This window comes from Barbus barbus (assembly GCF_936440315.1).
Source record: "Barbus barbus genome assembly, chromosome: 33".
NCBI classification, from domain to species: domain Eukaryota; kingdom Metazoa; phylum Chordata; class Actinopteri; order Cypriniformes; family Cyprinidae; genus Barbus; species Barbus barbus.
The window spans coordinates 26,793,486-26,818,557 of record NC_136761.1 but is presented as its reverse complement, the minus strand read 5'-3'; the positions used below and the strand labels follow the sequence as shown (position 1 = coordinate 26,818,557).

At 38.8% G+C, this 25,072-nt stretch overlaps 1 protein-coding gene across 1 annotated transcript in view; it reads left to right on the top strand.

Annotated features, from left to right (window-relative positions):
• Nucleotides 1–25,072, top strand: part of LOC306853115 (ATP-binding cassette sub-family C member 5-like) — a 49,714-nt gene that overhangs the window by 10,004 nt on the left and 14,638 nt on the right. Inside the window, exons 5-17 of the mRNA XM_079390306.1 lie at nucleotides 1,245–1,418; nucleotides 7,382–7,529; nucleotides 11,405–11,553; nucleotides 11,655–11,762; nucleotides 13,266–13,616; nucleotides 13,827–13,898; nucleotides 14,906–15,030; nucleotides 15,127–15,199; nucleotides 16,174–16,377; nucleotides 18,045–18,170; nucleotides 18,490–18,601; nucleotides 19,660–19,844; nucleotides 21,909–22,055. Coding sequence (XP_079246432.1) covers nucleotides 1,245–1,418; nucleotides 7,382–7,529; nucleotides 11,405–11,553; nucleotides 11,655–11,762; nucleotides 13,266–13,616; nucleotides 13,827–13,898; nucleotides 14,906–15,030; nucleotides 15,127–15,199; nucleotides 16,174–16,377; nucleotides 18,045–18,170; nucleotides 18,490–18,601; nucleotides 19,660–19,844; nucleotides 21,909–22,055 — 1,974 coding nt within the window. The remainder of the gene's footprint in view (nucleotides 1–1,244; nucleotides 1,419–7,381; nucleotides 7,530–11,404; nucleotides 11,554–11,654; nucleotides 11,763–13,265; nucleotides 13,617–13,826; nucleotides 13,899–14,905; nucleotides 15,031–15,126; nucleotides 15,200–16,173; nucleotides 16,378–18,044; nucleotides 18,171–18,489; nucleotides 18,602–19,659; nucleotides 19,845–21,908; nucleotides 22,056–25,072) is intronic.

Genomic DNA, 25,072 nt, shown 5'->3' with positions numbered 1-25,072 from the left:
TCTTTCATAGTTTTAGTCTAGTTTTAGTCATTTGAGTCTTTCATAGTTTTAGTCTAGTTTTAGTCGACGAAAAGTCATTGCATTTTTGTCAACTTTTAGTCAAACTGCAGTTACCAACATTTATTTTGGTAGCTATTTTATATGTAGTATTTAAACAAAAACAGTCATCAATTCTTCTCTCTTTAGACCAAATCAATTAAGCTTAGTTATAAGAAATTTGAATCAAGGATTGAATTTGGAAAAACTGGAATAAATTCTCATTTTTTGGTAGAAATATAAATTAAACTCATTTTTCAGATACAGTAGGTTTACTTAAGTATACATTTATTTAACATATTTTGTTGGTTAACATTTATGACAGATAATTAGGAATGCTGTCCATTTAAGACGGAAGGTATGTATGTAATAGCCTACTGACATACATTCAGTTTTCACCCACCTGTTTAAGCTCACTTAAACCATAACGGACTGTATTTCCGTGAGATGCTCTACATGAGAGACATGTGGACTGCTGTGTGTGTATTTGAGCTCTGAGAACTGATCGCGCGCTGTATGAGAACTGAAGAAGTGGAGCGTGCGCGAGAGAGAGCACTTCTATCAGCGCGTTTCCGCCTATCGCACCTTCACTGACTTTAAGTTAATCGACAATGAATTGTGACTCCCGGGAAAAACGGGACGTCTGGTCACCCACTCCCTAACCCTTCGGGTGCTGAGGCCATTGTTTCAGATCGCTATAGTTCGCGTTTTGGTAGCCTATCCGTCCACTGCGGCTGCCATACTGAGACTAGATATGCAAACGCACCTTATCTAATGACAGAGACGCACATTTTGAAAGACAAGTCAGTTAACTTAGCCTATAGGATGTATTTTGAATGTCTGGTAGTCCTCAAATAACATTTTAGTCCCGTCTCGTCTTGTTAACGAAGACGCGCATAAATTTCGTCATAGTTTTTATCATCAGATATTAGTTTTAGCTCGTCAACGTCTCGTCTTAGTCACAGAAAAAAGGTTCGTTGACGAATATTTTTCGTCATCGTCTTAGTCAACGAAATTAACACTGATTCATAGGAGGGTTCGGGTCTTTATGTAGTTTAAGCTCACTTATGCATGTGACCTTTAAAACCAAACTGGGCTTGTGTTTGTGAGGCCTGAGTGCTGTATGACGCTAATGCACTGTGCCAGGGCTGATGCAGGTTATGCGCGCCATATTTTAGTTTGGGTGACTCATCCTGTTACTCTTTCAGCTGGTAAACATTTGCTCCAGTGATGGACAGCGACTGTACGAGGCCATCTCAGTGGGCTGTCTGCTGGCCGGAGGGCCTCTCGTTGGGATTCTGGGTCTGTCATACTCCGCCTATTTCTTAGGACCGACTGCACTCGTGGGATCGGCCATTTTTGTCATCTTCTATCCCACCATGGTAAGATAAGCACATCTAAACCTTTTGTTAAAGGGGTCATATGACGTTGCAAAAAATAACATTATTTTGTGTATTTGCTGTAATGCAATGTGTTTATGTGGTTTAAGGGGAAAAAAACACATTATTTTCCACATACTGTACATTATTGCTGCTCCTCTATGCCCCGCCTTTCTGAAACGCTTTTTTACGAAGCTTATCGTTCTGAGAAGTGAGGCATGCTCTGATTGGCCAGCTATCCAGTACATTGTGACTGGCCGAATACCTCAAGCGTGAGACGGAAATGTTACGCCCCTCACAGCACGATGAGACAAAAACAATAAATCCCTTTATAAACTAGGCATTTGTTGCATCCAGTGGGGACATAATTACTGATTATATTGACTTACACTGTCTTTTTACGCGCCGCGTTGCATCGCGCCATGTGTAAACATTACCATGCCTGCATTTGTGATCGGAGAAACAACAAGCACTACTCTACACTGCTGAAAACTCGCGTTTGAATTGTCGTACTTACAGGCTGTGAGTCAGAAAAACCAGACTGTCCTTGCAAAGTTGGAATTGCCCCACTTTATAGAAACAGCATTTGTGCAAGTCAGCATTGTAGGCTACTCTCCCAGGTTCAGGAAACAGTCCTCCATAAAATGCGCTGCACAAACTAATATTTGGGTTGATCTGTTCTGGAACAGTGTTGTAAACACAACTTTACAACTGATTTCTGGTTGTGTCCTCTTTTGGAAGTTTCCAAAAGTAGTTTTCCTCTAAGTAGTTTCGCTTTCACAACAAAACACAAAGCATCTCCACAACATGGCGGAACAATACTACAGCGAGAATAATAGTTACGCCTTCTTTCTTTGTGTATACATTTGGGCGTAGTTTTGCAAATCTTCCCACACTGTGACGTAGACATGTGGGGACGTGTTTGAATGAGCCGTTTTAGGAGGGCGTGGCCAAGTCTTAACTTATATAAAGATTATCTCTTTGGTTTTGAGACTTTAGTCTTTGCAACTTCAGGGATCTTATCTATGTACAAACAGCTTGTAACACTCCAAAGAGAAAGGAAAAGTAGGGAACGAGATGCTGCGTAGCTTTGAAACATTGGGAACGCCCTCTGGGTGTGCTGATTGTCTGAAGCCCTTATAGAATCAAGCCAATTCATTGGCTGATGGCACGGATGCCGTCCCAGACGTTCTTACGTCGCCATCCTTATACTGGCGAACGTGCCATCTGCTCCTCAGATTTCTCTGCCGGAAAAGGCCACTTGTCTGTAGCGCGAGGAGCTTAGCAGCGGACGAATTGGGAACGATATACCAAACATGCCAAGCTAAAGCACTGCCGTATCTGGCCCGAAGATGAACCAGATAGCATCCACGACTGGTTCAAACAGACAAGAACCGGGAACCAGGAGCCATGTCAAGATCCTGATAAAAGTGAGCGGAGAGGAACATCCTGCCACGATACAAATATCCTCTAGGCGGACTACTCTAAAGGGAACTTGAGAGGAAACCACACTCCCGGTAGAGTGTGCCCAAATACTGAGAGGTGAAGACCACGCACCTTGCAAGCCAGCGAAATTGCTTCCCTCACCCCATGAAAAATTCTGTGCTTCGATGCGGCAAGCCATGGCGGTCAGCATCAAAGTTAAAATGGGCGGGGCCTGTGTCCTGAAGGCCAACTTCTGAGAAGTGAGTCTTGACCCCCAAGAAGAGGGGAGATCAGAGGACTTGAACTTCCACATTCCTGAACTACCACATAGCATAGCTCTCTGGCCGGAGGCCTCAGCCACTGGATGAAACATGTAACAAGGGGGTGTCTGCCCACTGACTGGCCACCAAGAAGGGCGTGGTAGGCCAATAACACCACCACGTAGACCTTCAGGGTGGAGTGGGTTATCCCTGCGGAGGAACATGCCTGCAAGAACTCCAGAACTGTACCAAGCTGGAGACCTCCGCACCATGAAGTGAAACTTCCACTTCAGGGCGTACAGTTTCCTCGTGTTCCGGTGAGCGGAGGCCTCGAAAACTCTCTGTAGCGAGAGGAGGCCCGACAACACTCACCGAAACAGAAACAGCAGAGGCCTCAACGTGACTCTCTAGATCGAGAGGAGGCCTACTACACACCACACACTGGGCATCCTGAGAGGAGATTACCTACCACTCACATAACTGCCCTAGCGGATCTCTAGCGAGCAGAGGCCTCAAAGACTCTCTATAGCGAGAGGAGATCTGAAAACACTCGCCGAAATAGTCGGGCTCTAGGACCGGAGGCCTCAGCATGACGACTCTCTAGATTGAGAGGAGGCTTACTACACTCCACACGCTGGGATATTGTAAGGAGGCTCACCTAGGGCCCTACCATACACAGACTGTCCCAGCAGAGTTCTGGCAAGCGGAGGCCTCGAAACCTCTCAGCAGCAAGAGGAGGCCTACAATGCTTGCAGTGGCCATTTAGAAGGGAAGAACCCGATAATGGTACGCTTTGCCCCCAAAGCAAACTTCAGGGCCTCCCTTGTTCGATTACCAGAGCCTGCTCGGGGCCCACAGTGTGGGAGAAACCCCGATGAAAGTGGCGACGAAGCACCGAACTGCTTCTACAGTGTGCAGGACCCATGGAGACACATCTGGCAGTAGTTTCCACGCTGCCAATGGTCTGCTAAGGGAATCAGTCTCTCGAAACTGGTCTCTGATGTGCTTAGAGCTGCTAGCTCGGTGCCCTGGAGCAGAGGAACAGCAGGAGATGGCCGAACCAGCTGCTCTAGAGACCACCGAAGGGGTGGTGAGCCTCTCAGTTCCACTACGTTTCCGGGCAGAAGAGACTGAGAGAAGCGCTCGCTGGAGACCGCTGCGCCGTGGAACACTGGCAGGGTTGGCAGACCGATCTCCGTATTTTATATTTCTTTTTAAGCAATATAAAGCAGGAAAATGAGCGGTATGTAATTTGTAAATGCCGAATTAGGCCGCTAAGAAACCGCTCGTCGAGTTTAGACAACTGGGATTTGCGGGGCTCGTGGGGCCAGTCAATAGAGTGCTTCCCTGAGGCGCGCGCCAGCACGTCTATAAACTCTGAGTAGGCTGCGGAAGGCCACGCTTCCTGGTCGCTAGGCGGGAGAGCGTCGGCTGAAGCAGGCCTGAAATCCTCGGACTCGGACGCCACAGTGTACAGAGATTTTTCTAGCCCAGAAGAAATCGTTTAGCGTGCCTCTGGGCTAGAGCATAACCATCATAAGAGAAGTCCCGAGAATCCGCGCACGCTGGCTCGGGCGACAAAGGGAGAGAAAGGGCGAGGCCCGTCTGCTCACTCTCCATCGCCTCGAGCTCAACATCTGAACCCCAGGTTGCGGATTCACGGAGGGCCTAGGCCACTTCAGACAGACGACTTGAACAGTTATACATTTAAGCACTGTAAACCGCATCGCACGTGTGTGAAAACCCCAAACATAAAGTTAACACTCTTACCGTACGGGTCGTCGCTCGCGATGAAGCGAGAACACGGCGACTGGCAGCGACGAAAATCCATGCACTCCACCGCGAGGAGAACATCGTTCCACTATCGCAGTTCCACTATTCCCGAAGTGCAAATGAAGAAGCTCAGCGAAAAACAGTCCGAATATCGGGCTAGAAAAACTGCAACAGAAGGGCTGATATGGCCACTGAAATCTGAGGAGCAGATGGGATAAGGATGGCGACGTAAGAACGTCTGGGACGGCATCCGCACCATCAGCCAATGAATTGGCATGATTCTATAAGGGCTTCAGAAAATCGTCACACCCAGAGGGCGTTCCCAATGCATCAAAGCTACGCAGCGTCGAGTGAACCTATGAAAGAGAACTCTTTTTTTTTTTTTTTTTTTTCTCACGTGTGACTTGTGACATGATTTTCTCAAAAGACATTAAATCTGACATTTTCACTTTTGATCTGACATGTGTTATGTGATATGGTACAAGAGGCCATGCTCTACTGTGAATAAGTCACAGCTGAAGTTTGTTGTTAGGCCTGCAATCCCTTCAGCCATGATTTATTCACAGTGGCAAGAGAATCAACTAATAGAGTTCAAATAAAAACAAAGAATGCACCTTATTTTTCCCATGGCCATTTGTAAATTTAATGTGTCTGGCTTCAGGTGTCATCTGCTTCCAGCTATTTTAGCTGTGCAAAACATATTTTTGCTGCTTGATATTGCACACTGGTGTTCTTACCATATTATTTTAATGTATTATCTTAATTATGAACACACTGGTTTGTAACACAGTTTTACTCTTTACTGAACTTTGTTATTCTTCTTGTCATTTCCCTATAGCAGTAACGAACCAGAAGTCTCACACATTCACAGAATTTAATACAATATATGATATTTTCTCACACACATACATCTGCTTATCTCTCAGCATGAGAAAATGTCTGTTTTCCGTCTTTTAGTTTAAAACAGACTGATTTGCAACACAGCGCGAGTTTGTAAGCGTCATTACAGTGTAAATTGATGGACATACATAATCATACCTGAAAAAGAAAACTTATAAATACAGTAATATTAAATAAATAACAAAGTTAATCTTGCTGAAATGCATACATTGAACAGCTTTGAGACTATATTATTGATCGTTTATGTTGCACAGTGATACCCAGGGTGAAGCGGTCATAGCCGTGCTTTATTGTCAATAAAACAGCTGCTGACCTGCTTAAACCAGCCTAAACTTGATTGCTGGTTTAAGACCCCCCTGACTAGACTGAGACTTGTCTAGACCAGACACCAACTTAGACTGGAAATCAAAAGGTCTTTGAAAGTCATGTAGTAACAGAACATGATGTTAGATTCAATTATGCTATGATGTTATGATGAGCTTGTCAGGGAAGATGGTTTCATGCGTGCAGCTGCAGTTTAGCTGTGATTTGAGACACAGTATAGTAATAGATCAAAAATGGCCTAAAAAATGACCTTATTATTTACTCATGCCCAGGCCTTCCAAGGTGCGAACGACTTTTTCAGCTGAAGAGAAATTAAGGTTTTGCAGGAAAACATTCCAGGATTTTTCTCCATCTAATGCAAGTGAACCAGACTCATTTTTGATAGACCAAAATCCATATTAAGGCAGCTTCAAAGTACTCCACACGACTCCAGGCAACAGATGAAGAGTTTTCTCTAGCAAAACAGTGAATTCCCTACTCTGTAACCAAATTTGATTATTTATTTTTTTTCCGAAAATGACTATTAATTAAGAGTTTTCCCTCAAGAAGCTGAAGCTTATTAATAGTACGTTGTTGTATTAGTTATGTTTAGGTATTAGGTAGGGTTAAAGGATTTAGAATATGGTTATGCATTAATATGTGACCCTGGACCACAAATCCAGTCATAAGTAGCACAGGTATATTTGTAGCAATAGCCAACAATACATTGAATGCGTCAAAATTATCGATTTTTCTTTTATGCCAAAAATTATTAGGATATTAAATAAAGATCATGTTCCATGAAGATATTTTGTAAATTTCCTACCGTGCATATATCAAAACTTAATTTTTGATTAGTGATATGCATAAGGCGATTTTCTCAATGTTTAGATTTTTTTGCACCCTCAGATTCCAGATCTTTAAATAGTTAAATAGCCAAATATTGTCCTATTCGAACAAACCATACAATGGAAGCTTATTTATTCAGCTTTCAGCTGATGTGTAAATAAAAAAAAAAAAAAAAAATGACCCTTATGACTGGTTTTGTGGTCCAGGGTCACGTATGTGCTTTTTTTAATTACTAATAAACAGCCAATATGATACTAACATGCAAGGTAATAAGCAACTGAATAGTGTTCCCTAAGCTAAATTGATACCTAAAATTTCTACACACTTTTAAACTACATGCTTGCCTTGGTCCATGCACTAATAGTTTTACTCGTGATTTCCCTTTGAGTCTGGACACACTGTAGCCTTGTGTCTTACTGTACAGGTCGTTCTTCACATTTGAATTATTTCCTGCAGATGCTGGCCTCTCGCTTGACGGCGTATTTCCGTAAAAGGTGTGTGGTGGTTACGGACCGGCGTGTCCAGCTGATGAACGAGATCCTGGGCTGCATGAAGTTCATTAAGATGTACTGCTGGGAGACGGTGTTTGCCAACAACATCCAAAGTAAGACAGCACTCGACTGCACCCACTCAACACTGACTCAGCCAAACAGGAAGTGAGCGTATAATGATGGTGACTGAGCGCTTAGATGTCATAGTCTCCATGGAAATCCAAGGATCATCTCTGTGGCTTTGCACTGCATTCAAAGGAACAAGTTTCCTAATCCGCTATCTTGGCTCTGTCCTTCCTCAGTCCTCCGTCACTGAAATGTCCTGAGAGTCGCTGAGCTTCCAGATTAACTCACAAAAGCATTTAACGCTCCTTAATGACTTGGGACGGTTTGACTTTGTCGAATGTTAAATAAGAACAATTTGGGTGATGTGGATCTATACTACCGTTCAAAATTTCAAAGTTCAAAAGTTTTTTTTAAAGAAATTAATACTTTTATCCAACGATGACGCATGAAATTAATCATAAGTCAGAGTAAAGGCATTTATAATGTTACAAAATATTTCTATGTCAAATAAATGTTGTCCTTTTGAACTTTCTATTCATCAAAGAATCCTAAAAAATAAAATCTATTATAGCTTCTACAAAAATATGAAGCAGCATAACTGTTTTCAACATTGAAAATAATAAGTTTCTTTAGCACCAACTAGGCATATCAGTAAGATTTTAAATGATATTGTGGTTAATATTGTGAAATTATAATAATATTTCACAATATAACATTTAGCCGTGTTTTTGATCAAATAAATGCAGCCTTTGAGGTTCTTTCAAAAACATTTAAAAAAATCTGTAACACTTTACAATAAGGTTTCATTGTTAACATTAGTTAGCCACATGAGTTGACATAAAATAACAATTAAAAATACTTCTAAAGCATTTATTAATCTTAGTTTATGTTGATTCCTACATGTAATGATACTTTATAAAATTCAAAAGTTGTATCTAATGTTATTTAATGGACCGGAGCTAAACAATGAACAGCTGTATTTTTATTAACATTAAAAAGATTAATAAATATTGTAACATATTTATTGCTCATTGTTGGTTAATGCATTAAATATAGTTAACAAATGGAACCTTATTCAAAAAAGTTTTACAAAAAAAACATACTGACCTCAGATTTTGAATAGTAGAGTGGCCTTAAAAAACGTATTTAAATCCAAAAGTATTAAAATCACCCTTTAAAAAAATCTAATGGAGATATCAGGTGTCGTTCATGACATAAATCATTGAATATTAATATAATATTTGTCTTAAATTTGAACAGTATATTTAGTATATCCTTTCTTTAAAATAAAATCTGTGAACACCATTTCATTACATAGAAAATATCCAGCCAAGTACCATTTAGATTGTGTCTTAAATGTTCAAAAACTTTTGAGTTCGATGTATATGAAGAAAACAGATCATTTAACCCTTTAAACAGTAATGCATTTTTACCTCAGATATTCTCTGAGATGTTGCTGAGCAGTAATGAAGGATGCATGGCCTTCTTTCCTCTATTTGCACTTTTTTTCTGCATGCACTTATGAATAAAATATCACAACCTGCATAGATTAACATCATCTATATATGAATTATGTAGATCCAGCAATGTTTTCGGAGATTATGTCCAGAGCTTCTGGTTGTTTAGACCAGCAGCAAAACACTTTGGCTGTAAGCCAGAGAGCGGCACTGAATGAATGTGCCAGCTTGCGGCCGGTCGGGAGACAAATATTAGTGCAGCAGAGGGAGGTGAAATGGGGCACTTGGACACCAGCCAGTGCCTCAGCATTCCCGTCTACTGCAACATCACATTTATGATTATGATCTGTCTTCCATTACAGTCGCACTTCTCACTGTTGTCGCTGGATTGAACATAGTGTGGCTCGAAACTGTGTTGTAGGATGGAAACACAATATGGCTACATTCACACAGCAGGATTTCAGACTTGTTTGGAGGGTTAAATATGGTTCTGCTCGTATTTAAAAAATAATAACTAATACATTAGAAGTGACTGCCTTATCTTAATTTTGAGATCGTCATTTTTTTTTATTTAACTGAGATGTTGACATTCAGTTGGATAAAATAAAATTTAGCAGTTATTTTGATGATAAAAAAATGAATTAGGAAAATGCAAAATAGAAATGTCATTTATTTTGGACTGAGATAAGTGTGTGCTCAATTTGTATTAATTTTGACATTTTAAAGAATGTCCAGGCAGCTCTTTTTCAATAAAATTAAATTAATGAAAACTAGGAATCCAGAAAAGTGGTCCACATAAGTCTTCTGAAGTTGCCAGAAGTTCTGGGTTGCCAGGTGCGACAACTGACAGAGCCTTACACTCTGATGATTTAAGTCGTGACGTATTGTCAAGTATGGTGACCCATACTCGAAATTGGTGCTCTGCGTTTAACCCATCCAAGTGCACACACACAGCAGTGTGTAGTGAACAAATGCACACACACACACACACACACACACCGTGAACACACACCCGGAGCAGTGGGCAGCCATGCTGCGGCGCCCGGGGAGCAGTTGGGGGTTCGGTGCCTTGCTCAAGGGCACCTCAGTCGTGGTATTGAAGTGGAGAGAGCGCTGGACATTCACTCCCCCCACCTACAATCCCTGCCGGCCGGGGACTCGAACCCGCAACCTTTCGATTACGAGTCCGACTCTCTAACCATTAGGCCACGACTTCCCCATTTATCCGTGTTTTAATATTCCTCTGGTCACAGAGCTTTTTAGATGGATGCCAAGGCTTTTTAGGTTGGGTAGAAACTGCAATCTCTGACTCAGTTCATTTGCTCGCTTCCATGGCTGCAATATGCTGTGTTTTCCACCAACTGGCAACCCGGGGTGTCAAAATACTATTGGTTAAACTGGCAGTGGGCGGAGTCACACAGACCAAAACAAAAACAGACATTCTGACACAGAACATACATTTCAAAGTAGAATATCTGGCTGTAGCATTGTTTTTCAGAGAAACAAGTTTGTGAACTTAACATGTTTCCTAAATATCTGCAGACTTATTATGGTGTTTGTTTGTTTTGCTTTGCTTTAATACAGTCAAAAAAATCACATACAGCACCTTTTCTAAACCCTCTGGGGTCTGAGGGTGTTTTGGGGCTCTGAAGAAGTTTTGACATGCCTTGATATTTATACTTTTTTAAAGCTTTTTAAAGCGTTTTTGCTTCAAAATGTTGTGAAAATTATGTTCACTCATTCACAGAAAACAATATATTGATTTGAAATATTCTAAGACACTTTTTGTGTAGAACGGCTGTATGCGAGGAGGCATGAATGATCATGAATAATGCTGTGATTCACACCTGAGAAGACAAAGGCCCACATAATGAGCTGCATATTTCAGCCAGGTGTGTGACTGAGACGGAAGAATTACAAGAAATAATGTGAGGACAAAAGAAATGTATAAGTGTTTATTTTATTTACAAAATATTTAACTATCACACAAAAAACTTGAGATTCAAAATTTTGAAATATTTTTAGTGTTTAAAATAACTGCTTTCTATTCTATTTTATAATTTAAAAATGTCATTTATTCCTGTGATTTCAAAACTGAATTTTTAGCATCATTACTCCAGTCTCATGATCCTTCAGAAATCATTCTAATATTCTGATTTGTTGCTCATAAAACATTTATTATTATTATTATTATTATGGTGGAAACAGCTGAGTAGAATTTCAGCTTTCTTTGTTGAATAGAAACTTGTCAGAAACTAGTCTGACCAGCTAGGTTAAGTCAGCCCAGGATTAATCTGTTTTAATTTTCAGATTCAAATTAGACTACCTAAAAGACTGAATGACTAACATGTAAGACTAGACTAAGCATTTAGAGAGTCACACCTGTTAGTTGTACAGTTGTCAGTCTCAAACGCTAACTGTGAATGCAGTCATTGAATTTGACGTCTCCTCTGTTGTGTCTCCAGAGGTTCGATCAGAAGAGAGGGGGATCCTGGAGTGGGCCGGCTGTGTTCAGAGCCTGACGGTGGGTGTGGCTCCAGTGGTGGTGGTGATAGCCAGCGTGTGCACTTTCACTCTTCACATGGCTCTGGGCTATGATCTCACCGCAGCACAGGTACAGCTATATTTCTGCACTTCACTTTCTGCCCGAGGCTCGTAAACAACTGCGAACTTGAACTCACAGAGACCTGTTTTCATTTCTGTCACAACCTGCAGGCCTTCACCATCGTCGCCGTTTTCAACTCCATGACCTTTGCTCTAAAGGTCACACCCTTGGCGGTGCGTGCTTTATCCGAAGGCTCCGTGGCCGTGAAACGATTTCAGGTCAAAAACACATCCACATCCACAAACAAACCAAAACTGACTCTTCTGCCATTATTTTCTCACCCTCATGTTATTTAAAATGTGAATTAATTTCAGTGGAACAGAAAAGGAGAAAATCTGAAGTACATCCAGGCAGCTCTTTTCCAATACACCGAAAAAATAGGTCCTGGGACTCCAAAAATGACAAAAACCACCATAAATGTGTCATAAAAGTGATCCATATATAAGTCTTCTGAAGCTGTGTGAAATTATTTAACCCTATGAAGCCTAAATTATCAACATGATCAAACTCAAAACCCTGTTGTAACAATCTACTACATGTCTTCTGATTGAAAGGCCTTTGTAGTACCTTCTAAAAACATCCACCATTCATTTTTACTGATTTTTATAATGTAAACGTAAGAATACATTTGATATTTTTAGTAACATTTTAGCACTGTAAGGCTAAAAGCAGCCTTATGTTTATAATGTGACTGAACTTGTATTTAACTTGATAACAATTTAATAGAAACATTGTAAGTTACTAATCATACTTCCTCAGTTATTCAAACAGCAGCTATAGAAAACCAGCAAAGAACATTTACATTATCAGAGAACATCATCACTGACTTCAGTCTAGCGTGAGTTTATGCCTTTTAAAAAACATTCCCGTTATAATCAGTGAAGCTGTCTACATTGTATGATGAATAAATCTCTTATATTAACATTGCATGTACATCTGCACTTTGTTGTTTATGAGAGAATTCGTGAGTCAGAATACAGTCAGCATACAACAAAACGCCGCTGTTTCAGCGATGACTCATCTGAACGCCTCAATATAATCATATGTGATTGGTTATAATGTGCAAAAACTGTAAAAACGCGGAAAAAGAAATAATGGAACAAATAAGCCCATATATTACTTGGATAGTATTACTAGCCTGATAATAATAATAATAATAATTGTCTTGCTATTGTCAAAGGCATCAGCCACAGGCAATATTGTAGATATCATCTATCGGCACAACCCTGCTTGACACTGTGTCTTAAAAACTCGGCGCTCATGTGTGAGATGCTGCCATAGACACAAGTTGCAAGCGCAACGGTCATACATGTCCGTCTAGCGTGTTTACATAAAAAAACAATGGAAAAGTGAAAAAACACATTCTAACTTACACTCAAGTTGTTTTAATCCTATACGAGTTTCTTTCTTCTGTGGATTATAAAAGAGTATATTTTGAAGAATGCTGTTAACCAAACAGTTGATGGTCCCCATTGACTTCCACAGTATCATTTTTGGGTGCACTATCCCTTTAACAGTCCCAGTCCTCATTCACAATTATTATAAGGAAGAGCCTGGATATCCTGCGGTATTTATCCTTAAGTGTTCACAGAAAGCCATTCAGGTTTGGAACAACATGAGTAAATGATGACTGATTTTTTTCTTATGGGAGAATTTTTCCTTAAGTGTTTACTAAACAAGTTCAAGGTTCTCCATTAAAATGCCTCCTCTTACGCCCACAGAAGCTGTTTATGATGGAGGACAGGGAGCTGATCTCAAACAAAACGGAAGATCCCTATAATGCGGTGGAGTTTAAAGACGCCACACTGGCCTGGGAGAAGACCTGCGGCTCACCGGGGAAAAAGAGCCGAGCCCAGCAGAAAAGAGGAGGCATGAAGAGAGTTTTGAGGAGGGAGAAACTGAGCTTGTACATCACTGCAGAAGACAGCAAAGGGAAGAGCGAGGAACCCAACGCAGAGCACCTCCTCACACACATGGAGCAGGAGAGCCCACAGAGCACCATCTCCTCCACACAGAGCATCCGACCTCCGCTGCACAAAACCCTGCACCGCATAGACCTGTGCATCCGGAAGGTACTGTGATACATCATTATATAGCACAGTGTCAAAGGTCAACATGTCTCATTATATTCAGACAAAAACAAGGTTTTTGTGGGAAGCTCAAGTCTTGCATGCAGCATCATTTATTCACAGAACTTTTCATAACAAGGATTAAATTCACTCTACTTCCATAAAATACCTGTGATGTAATTTGCTGGCCTGTTTTCTGTGCCGTACACCCAGGGGTCGCTGGTTGGGGTTTGTGGTGGAGTCGGCAGTGGGAAGAGCTCGCTGTTATCTGCTCTGCTTGGACAGGTGAGGAATTACATACACTACTGTACTAAAGATTGGGGTCAGTGAGAATGGTGTTTAGTTGTTTTTTTGAAGAAAGAAAGATATGAATACTTATATTCTGTAAGGATGCATTGCACTGGTCAAAAATGACAGTAAAAACACTTTAAAAGTTTTTAGAAAACTTTTTTTCTGTTTCAAATAAATGCTTATCTTTTGAGCTTCATCTATTCATCAAAGAATACTGGAAACAAACATATCCCAGTTTCCACAAAAATGTTAAGCAACACAACTGTTTTCAAAATTAATAATAATTGAAATGTTTCTTAAGCAGCCAATCAGTATATTAGAATGATTTCTGAAGATCATGTGACACTGAAGACTGGAGTAATGATGCTGAAAATTCAGCGCTGCATCACAGGAATAAATTACATTTTACAATATATTCAAATAGAAAACTGTTATTTTAAATTGTAATAAGATTTCATAATTTTTGATCAAATAAATGCATCCTTTTCTGAGCATAAGAGACTTATTAAAAATGTTACCAACCCTAAACGTTCAACAGTAAGTGTGCATATTAAAACATTTTGTCTATGGATAATTCTGTGGTTTATGTATTTATACATAATATAAATGTAATCCCAACAGACATAGAAAAGGACAAATTTCGATTTGGGGACGATCATTAGTGAATAACGCCTTAAATTCCAGTCTGTTTTCTCACAAAAAGTTACCGTATGACTTTGGAAGAGGAGTATACAAGTCATACGGTACACTGTTATGGTTTTTGTTGTTTTTGGAGCTTGACAGCTGTTGTTTTACAGAAAGCATGAGTGTTTCTCTTTATGAGCTCCACTGAGAAAATAACAGCATATGGGTTTGGCACGAAATTAGAGTAAATAATGAAAAGCCTTTATTTTTTATAACCACCCCTTTAACCATCATAAAGCAGCCTGGACATAAAGCAGCTGGTCCTCTCAGCAGGGTGAAAGCAGATGTATAGGTCTGATTCTCCGCCTTCTGTCTAGATGACCCTTCTTGGCGGCTCAGTAGCTGTAAACGGAGACTTCGCATATGTTGCTCAACAGGCCTGGATCCTCAACGATTCCCTCAGGGAGAACATCCTGTTTGGAAAAACATACATTGAGGAGAAGTAGGGAGCTGTATTCATGCATACATAAGTTCTGCATAAAAATTACTTTGGCCTTTCTAGTAAAATTAAACACGTTTTTTGCTCGTCTCTCACCAGGTACAACGCAGTTCTGGAAGCCTGCTGTTTATTTCCCGATATTATTGAGCTGCCATATGGCGATATGACTGAGGTATCTGCATTATAGCACTCAGAATATAATCTCTGACCTCGACAAACACAATCACAGCACAAGGTCGTTCAAATCTCACTCATATGTGACCCTGGAGCACAAAACCAGTCGTACTGTAAGTAGCACAGGTATATCTGTAGCAATAGCCAACAATACAGTGTATGGGTCAAAATTATCAAATTTTCTTTTATGCCAAAAATCATTAGGATATTAAGTAAAGATCATGTTCCATGAAGATATTTTGTAAATTTCCTACTGTAAATATATCAAAACGTAATTTTTGATTAGCAATATGCATTGCTAAGGATTTAATTTGGACAACTTTAAAGGCGTTTTTCTCAATATTTAGTTTTTTTTTTGCACCCTCAGATTCCAGATTTTCAAATAGTTGTATCTCGGCCAAATATTATCCTATCATAACAAACCATACATCAATGGAAATCTTATTTATTCAAAGCTTATAAATATCAATCTTCAAAAAAATTGACCCTTATAACTGGTTTTGTGGTCCAGGGTCACATATTAGGAGCACCTTCAATATTTTTGACTCCTCAAAGTGATTTGCAGTGGCATTGTTTTTTAGGATTTGTAAAGGCATTTTTTTAACCTTATTAAATTATGGCATCTTTTATGTCAAATTCATTCATTTGTATTTATAAACTTCTTCAAAATGTTTTAATTAAACAATAAATTCAATTAGAATGATAAGATACAATAAGGAAGAATAAGTTACCAATCAAATAAAATCAGTATCAACAATTATCAAAAATGATCAAAATATCACCTTTGCACTGCAGAAGTGGCACAGAAGAACACAGAAGTGGCATTTAGCTGTATTTACAGACTGTTTAAGGATCTCAATTTAAATAAAATGACCCTTATGACTGGTTTTGTGGTCCATGGTCACATATTAGTTTTCAGTTGAACAAATGCAGTGTGTTGATACTGTGGCTGAAGTGAATGATCTGCTGTAGATAGGAGAGAGAGGAGCCAACCTGAGCGGCGGCCAGCGGCAGAGAGTGAGTCTGGCCCGTGCGTTGTACAGCGAGAGACCCGTGCTTCTGCTCGATGACCCCCTCAGCGCCGTCGACGCTCGTGTGGGATCACACCTATTCCACAGCGCCATCCGCCACGTGGCCAAGGGCAGGACTGTCGTCTTTGTCACGCACCAGCTGCAGGCAAGAGGCTTATGAATGCATGTGATGTACCGCATAGACACAGCACAGACTGGGACAGGTCACATTGTACTCGTCCACCAAGCTTCACTGAGATTATATACGTTTGTGAACTGAATAAAGTTCATCCGAGAGGCCGTGCTGTATTGCAAAGGCCATTGTTAGGCAGTTCCTATATTGATAACAAAGCATGGCTTTAAATTCCTTTTTGCGCTTATAAAATACCAATATGTCAATTACATATTTATTGTTATTTGTTTATTTCTTTGCATAGCTGTTATTTCAATAATAAGCTTTAATTTAAAGTTTTTCAGGTCTTGTTTTGTTTTTTCTTTTTATTTGATTTTTTTTCTATTTTTCTTCATTTTATTAGGATCTTCTATTTTTTTACTGATATTTCAGTTTTAGTAATGTTAATACTTTAGGTTTAATTTAATTAAGTTTTTTAATTGATTTGATTAAGTTTTTCATTTATTTGTATTTTATTTTATTTTAGCTTTATTCCAATTAACAAAAGATTTTTAATACTTAAAAGCTGCAGTCCATAACTTTTTTTTTTTAATTTACAAAAATAATATAATAAGCAAGTACATCATGAATCCATTTTCAAAACCGTGTATGTGGCTTATCCTGAATCACTATGGTACACCTATAATACATTTTTATATTTGGACTATTTCAGACTGGTACTGGTGGAACCGCTGCGGAGTAGCCCAGTACCTGCGTGATTCATCAGAGACATAAACCGAGAGAAGTAGCTCCAGCTACAATGTTCTTCCACAAGATGCACTCAGTTCTGTTTATTAACTGCTAGAGCGCATATAATTTTTAAATGCCATAAAATTATAATGAGCATTTAAAAAAAAATCATAATATTCAAGTGAGCATTAGATGTCAGTAAGGTAATTGCACGCTACCTCAAAACTTGCGACATCTGTGGCATTGTGCTGTGTGATAAAACTGCACATTTTAGAGTGGCCTTTTATTGTGGCCAGCCTAAGGCACACCTGTGCAATAATCATGTTGTCTCATCAGCATCTTGATATGCCACACCTGTGAGGAGGATGGATTATCTCGGCAAAGGAGAAGTGCTCACTAACACAGATTTAGACAGATTTGTGAACAATATTTGAGAGAAATAGACTTTTTGTGTACATTGACAAAAGTTTTGCGTTTATAATTTTGGTAAGTGTATATTCAATGCTTACTGTTACTGATAAATAAAAAAAAAACATAATAAATATAAACAAAATTAACTGAAAACTGATGGCATGTAATGCATCATGTCATGCGTTTTAACATTTTTAAAAACATAAAAAACCCTTAAACAATTTTTTAATTACAATTAATGTGCTTGGGATATATCCAATATTTACTGTTACTGACATATTTCTAATATTTACTGTTAATATGATATTAATATGCTTGGGGATATATCCAATATATACTTAATAAAATCTTAATAAATATATATATATATATTTGTAATTGATTACTGATGGCATGTCATGCATCCCTATTTAAGGGACAAAAATGTCCCCTAAAACATTTTTTTTAAATTGAGCAAATGCCTTCAGATTTGATATTAATATGCTTGGGGTTGGGTTAATGTAGCATAAGGTCTCCTCACGGTATTTTCTGACACTCTATGCCCTTTGTTTATTCTACAGTACTTGCCTGAGTGTGATGAGGTGGTGTTAATGAAGGACGGTCAGATAGCAGAGCACGGCACACACGTCCAGCTGATGGAGAAAGGCCGAGACTACGCTGCCCTTTTCAACAGCGTGCAGCAAGAGGTGTGATATGCCGCCCGCAGCGCCACTGCCCTATGGGAAAACACCAGGGTCACACATTCACAAAACATCCTACATCACCTACTGCAAAATTCATGAGCTAGGGGCTGCAAAGCCACTGGGTTTGAAATGTTAATTCACACCGTGCTTTTGCAATTTATAAGTGAATTGATCTGTGGGAGTAACAGCCGAGGGACATTGTCACTGATCTCTGTATTAATGACCCAGCAGCCATTGTTCTGGCTGATTTGTTCTGTTAATCAGGTGCGGGTTGCTCTTTACCAGGTCTCGCACTTTCTCTTTTTCTTCATCCTTCATCCAGAACCTAGTGAGGAAGAACCTGAAAAACAAGCAGAGGGCCGAGGAGGAGAGCAGCCCGCGGTCCCTGCATGTCAGCCCCGCAGCCAAACCGCATACTGAGAGCAAGAAAGGAGGTGAGGAAGAATCCAGTGCTTCTCATTTGTTTTCTCCTCAGGACTGTAGATTGGATGACTCTGGAGATGCATTACCATAGCCATCAACTTACTAACAACAGAAAAAAGGAACAAAAAAGGTGAAAATGTTTGAAGTCAAACATTGAAAATGGCAAAAAACTGTATGCATTTTGCAGTATGCAAATAATTAACATGTGATGACACCTTTAATTTTAAACTCCCTTCCTGAATGAGGATGATAAAAAACACTAGTTTTTGTAGTGAAATTACATTGGGCACAACGACCACAGCTATAGTTGCCCGAAGGGATAGATAGAAAGTGAGAGGGTCGTTCTACAAATGAGCTAACATCAGCTCTTACAAGGAGTAAGAGCTGATGTTACATTACATTAGCATACATTATTTTGTATGTTAACATTATTAGCATACAAAATAAATTTGAGAAAATTATACATTATCTATTCAGCTTTCCATGCTCATGTTTTGTATTAAAGCATGTAATATATAAAATATATAATTTATATTCAACTACAAATTCATCATTTGTAATCAACATATTCATATAAATAGTGTGTGTTTAGGTGTATATATATATATATATATATATATTGAATATGTAGATTAGAAATTTACAATAAATTGACAATTATCAAAAGTGCATTGTGTGTGTTAATGTTAATATAACATACTAAATTAATTGCATTACAATGTGAATATACAATAAATATATACAATACACAAAAAAAAAATCTAATTTCTATCAAAAATGAATTGAAGAACACATTGTGTTTGGCACAAACATCTCGCTTACATGCACTGATCTAAAAAGGATGCAAACACAAGCTTAGCCATACAAACATCCCAGGACTGTTATACTCAATATAAGCACTTCTGGAACACCACCCAGCAAATAAATTGCCTGTTTTCTTTGATCTGGTTTGGTCATAGGCTAGCCACCATGTGACCTGTTTTGGGAAGCGTTGGTTGAACAGTCGGTGGATGAGTCACTCTTCTTTGTTGTTCTTCTCTCTTTCTGTTGTCTGATGTGCGCCGCACAGATCAGCTCATGCAGGCGGAGGAAAAGGGGAGCGGGGCTGTGGCCTGGACCGTGTATGCTGCTTACATCAAGGCTGCCGGAGGGCCTCTGGCCTTCATCGTGAACATCCTCCTCTTCCTCTTCACCACCGGCAGCATCGCCTTCAGCAACTGGTGGCTCAGTTACTGGATCAGGCAGGGCAGCGGGGTAAGAAAAAGTGATTATCTAGCTAACAATAGCAGCTTCACTTAACTCACCTTCTCTTCTGACGAAGGAGAAGTTCTGATCAGTAAAAACAAACTATTGAATGAATCATTCCCTTCATTGACACGATCTGACTCAAAAGAATCATTTGTGTCCTCGCCACATACTCTTTCCTCAGTGTACTAAAGAGAAAAATTATTTTATTGGATTTCAATTATTTTTGTGAATAATAGCTTTAATGGTTAGTTCACCCCATAATTAAAATTGTGTCATCATTGATCAGCTAACAATGTTTACAGCATCCAAAGTTGCATTCAAATTTTCAGATACGTCAACAATTAATCTATTAATTATTGTTGAGGACGGGGTGATGAATAGACAACACAAAAAAGTCAAAAAGTCAGTATTGTATGTTTTATATTACTAATCATTAACTCAACACAAGTTCCTGTATTCTGGATGTTTCTGGCCTCTGCATCACATCTTGCTCTTTAAAGTGATACTCCACCCAAAAATCAAAGTCTCTCATCATTTACTCACCCTCACCCTCAAAATGTATGCTTTTTTGGCCATTTCATTCTTAAATTCTTACTTAGTATGTGCACTTTCACTTAAGAATCATTTTTGAGTACTTATTACACCCCTGCGAGCAAAAAGCAATGAAATTTGTTCTTGTGCATCAAGCAGTTGGTATGATGTTTAGGTATGTTATTAGAAGTCAGACATTGAAGTCAGTTGCTGATTGTCACTCTTCTGAGGAAGATGCCATTTTGGAAATATTATAAGCGACCTTTCTTTCTATTTTAAAGATATTTTCTTTGGCTTGTTTAACTACTCAAAAGAGAATATAGGAAAATATAACTTAATTAATTTGCGTTTCCTGCTAGCTAAATTTCACAATATACTGTATATATGTAACAAATTATTATTATTATCATTGAACTGAATGATCAAAGTCACGAATTTGAGTTCGGAGTGGGTCCAGCGTAACTGACTCAATTGAATCGGTTTGTCTGTTCCTCCACTTTTTACTCCATCAGCCATGTTTACACCACACTGTAAGTACTACTGGCGTAGCTGGCTAGTTTTATTAGATTATCATGATCGTGGCTCCAGAAGACTTTTATTAAACCGCTCGATTAATATAGATGTACTTTTAAAAAAAAATCTCTTTACAAATATTGAGTTTTTGGTAAACAGACTTTCATTAGAGAGTCAGATTTAATTATAAAACACCTTCATTTGTGTTACGAAATGCAGCACATATAAACACACAGTGGGTTTGGAATGACATGAGGGTGAGTGAATGATGACAGAATTTACATTTTAGAGTAAAATAACCCTTTGAAATTGACTGTGATACTTTTTTGGTTCTTTTGTACCCTTTTTGGAGCTTGAAAGCTTACACATTCCTTTATAATTGCAAGGAAAACAGAAACCGGTCATTTTGAGTATCACAGAAGAAAGTAAGTGTTCACAACTCTGCTGAAAAAAACAATAGAAACCATCACAGAAATTCTAATGGTTTCCGCTACAAAAACCATTACAACCCATCAACTTTTAACCATTAAAACCATTAAAAATGGTATTCTGTTGTTTGTTTTGGGACATATTCCATTAGGATATAGAAGGCGATTAATTACCAGTAGAGACCCACATTACAATTTCCATTAAAACCAATACAATTCCCATTATAACCAGTAAAACCATAACAAATTTTGTGATGGTGTCTGTTGTTTTTTTCAGCAGGGAGGTTTGGAAAATGACAGGATGGTGAAAAAAAAAAATTATGCAATTTTTGGGTGAATTATTCCTTTTAGGCGACAAACCACCATTTAATCGGCGGGTTTTGATACTTAGCCGAAACGAACATCAATCCCGAAACTAATTAGAAGTGCCAGACTCCACACGCTTTACTCAGAGGGACAATCACGGCAACAGATGTTGCAGTTAACTCACTTCTGTAAAATAATTGAGACTGGGACTGGTGCACACAGTTCAGCTGGTTTGTTGGGAATCTCCAGGGAAGGATCATGTTTCCAAGGTGATGTTCCTTTGTCCCTGCAGAATTCCTCGATGCTGCAGGCAAACGAGACCGCCGAGAGCGACAGCATGCGGCTGAATCCACACATCCAGTACTACTCCAGGGTGTACGTCTTATCCATGGGGGCGGCGCTCTTCCTGAAGACGGTGCGAGGGCTGGTGTTCGTCAAGGTAATCTGGAGTTTATTTGTCAGCGTACGAGATTCCTCTGTTCAGTCTTCCTGTCTCCATTACACACAGCTGAATTTTTTATCAAACACTTGGGTCCTTAGGCAGATGCATTTCCTCTTTGCTCATGCACTATTCATCACTGCCTGAATCTACCTGAGAGTAGCAAGTCAATCTGTCAAGGGGGCATTGCAATTAATGTCTTTTTCCCACGGTGGTGTAGTCTTTGTAAACTGATATGTTATTGACTGTGCTCGTGATACACTGATAACTGTGATAAAAATGTGATATCGTTATCACGTTAATTAGTCGTGTGACAATATATTGTGATAACCATGAACCAAAAAATTAAAAGTGCACCGCATTAAACTGTATATTTTATTCAGCGATAGCTGGACAAATTAACACGTGACAAAGAAATACTTTGACTGATGAAACGTGAAGAGAATCAACAATATTTGGTTTATCTGTGTTCTTCAAGTCATCTCTGGTATTTTCCATAAGATGGTAAATGACACAGCCTTTATCGCTCTACAGAATACTATAAAATAATATAATTTCTGCCTCATTCTGTGATAAGAAGCCGCATCAGTTCATGGGAGGAAGTTGATTAAAATGTATTTAATTTAATTTAATTGAACTCGATTAACATTTTATTGAACGTATAATATAGTAAATGCAATAAACGTCATGAAATACCATCACATATGAAGTGTCTTTATAACGTTATTTCATTCATTTGCAGGGTTTGTTGTGTTTTGTTTGTTAAAATAAAGAAGAATTTGATTGATAGCATTATTATTATTATTTTTCCAAGACTTTTGTGATATATTGTTACTGTGAATTCTTTTGATTGTGGAGTGAAAAATCGAGAACAGAGAACTTCCCATAGTTTCAGTTTCATTTCCACTGCAAATCCCTGCTCTGCAATCCATGACATTACCAAGTGTCTGCTTTTCTCTCTCTTTTTTCTGCTCTTTAATTGAAATTGCCTGCAGGCTAAATCCATTTATCTGTCCAGTGTCTTGACTTTGAGCAGGAGGGGTTGAGTATATGTGTCCCCTCAGGAACCCGTGCCCTCTTCTCCATTAAGTAGAGCCGACAGCACATTAGAGAGGTTATGTGTCTGTGTAATTGTGTGCCACTTGTATTCACTAATTCCTCGATGATGGCTAATCTCTTTTTACCCAGAGGTAAGATTGCAAATTTGGGAACTTTACATATTCTGTTAATGGAACGAATTTGTTCCATTGTGCCAGAGAGCATCAAATCCAAATGGTGAATTTTTTTCCCATGAGGAATTTTGTTATGAAGGCATGTCTGGCATATTCTCAGTGGTCTCCTGACATGTGTTTGAGAATATTTGTACTTATGTAATTGTGTGTTTATATGTGCTGCTGCAGTTCATGCATTTACTACGCCTCGTGTGTGTTAGTTGTGTAAAGTGCTAAAGTGATATCTGGCACGGTCTGTGCATTAGGCCAAAATTAGATTTCTTTCATTATAATTAACGAAGCTGTCTACATTAGATGTGCTCTTTACGGCACGGCCTGTTTGTTCACTGTACAGTTCACGATGACTGTTTTCGATTTCTGATGCACTGCAATCCCAGTGTGACTTAAAATGACAAAATGAATTTATTTATAAATGTCTTTTATTTTTTATATATATTTAATGTATTAGATACACTATCATTCACATCTTCCTTTAATGAAAAGAAATCTTATGCTCACCAGTGCCTCATTTAACTGGTTAAAATTACAGAAAAAAACAGTAATATTGTGAAATATTATTACAATTTAAAATAACTGTTTTCAATTTTAATATAGTTTAAAATGGAATTTATTTCTATTATCAAAGCTGAATTTTCAGCATCATTACTCCAGTCTAAAGAATTCATTCTAATATGCTGATTTGCTGCTTAAGAAACATTTCTTATTATTATATTATGTTGAAAACAGTAGTACTGCTTCATATTTTTGTGGAAACATTTTATTTTTCAGGATTCTTTCAAGAATAGAAAGTGCATAGAAACAGCGTTTATTTAAAATAGAAAGCTTTTGTAATGTTATCAGTGTATTAACTGTCCTAACCTCAAACAACACACATAATCACTACACAACACAACAAAAATATATTTTCTTAATTTTTTCTTAATTTCTCCTCTGTTCTGTCTAGTTTCCTAAACTAGCTTTCTTATAAACATCACATTGTATAGCGCAAATATTGTTGGCTGCGTGACGAATTACCAATGCTGCTTCAATGCGTGGGCAGTGGTGGCCTAATGGATAGAGAGTTGGACTTGTAACCTGAAGGTCGTGGGTTCGAGTCTCGGGTCCGGCAGGGATTGTAGGTGGGGGGAGTGAATAACCAACACTCTCTCATCATCAATACCACGACTGAGGTGAGACCCTTGAGCAAGGCACCAAACCCCCAACTGCTCCCCGGGCGCCACAGCATTGGCTGCCCACTGCTCCGGGTGTGTGTTCACTACTGAGTGTGCACTTGGATGGGTTACATGCAGAGCACAAATTCAGAGTATGGGTCACCATACTTGGCCACACACCACTTTCCTTTCTTTTCCTTTCCCTAATATAAGGTGCTTTGGATAAAACCTTTAGCTAAATGCATACAGGTAAACATAAATACAGGTAAATGTTAAAATAACAGTGTTGTGGGCAACGCAATACAAGTAATGTGAGTAACATACTTTTTTCAAGTGACTAGTAAAGTTTTAATTCAGCTCTCCTATCCTCAGTTTGACAGAAATGGTTTGTAAGTGCAGAGGTGTTGTTTGCGCTGTGTGAACATGTATTCCAGACTAAATATGAACATGCATTTACTCATCTCACTTGCACAAAAACAGATTCAATAATAAACAAAAATAATAAAAACTGTAAAATGCAAACTCAGAATATGACACAAACCTGCAATAATTAAATGTTAACACAAAAATCCTTTATGTATTTAATTTCTTCCGCCTGAGGTGTATTCATTTCTCTTTTGGTGTGAAAGTTTTT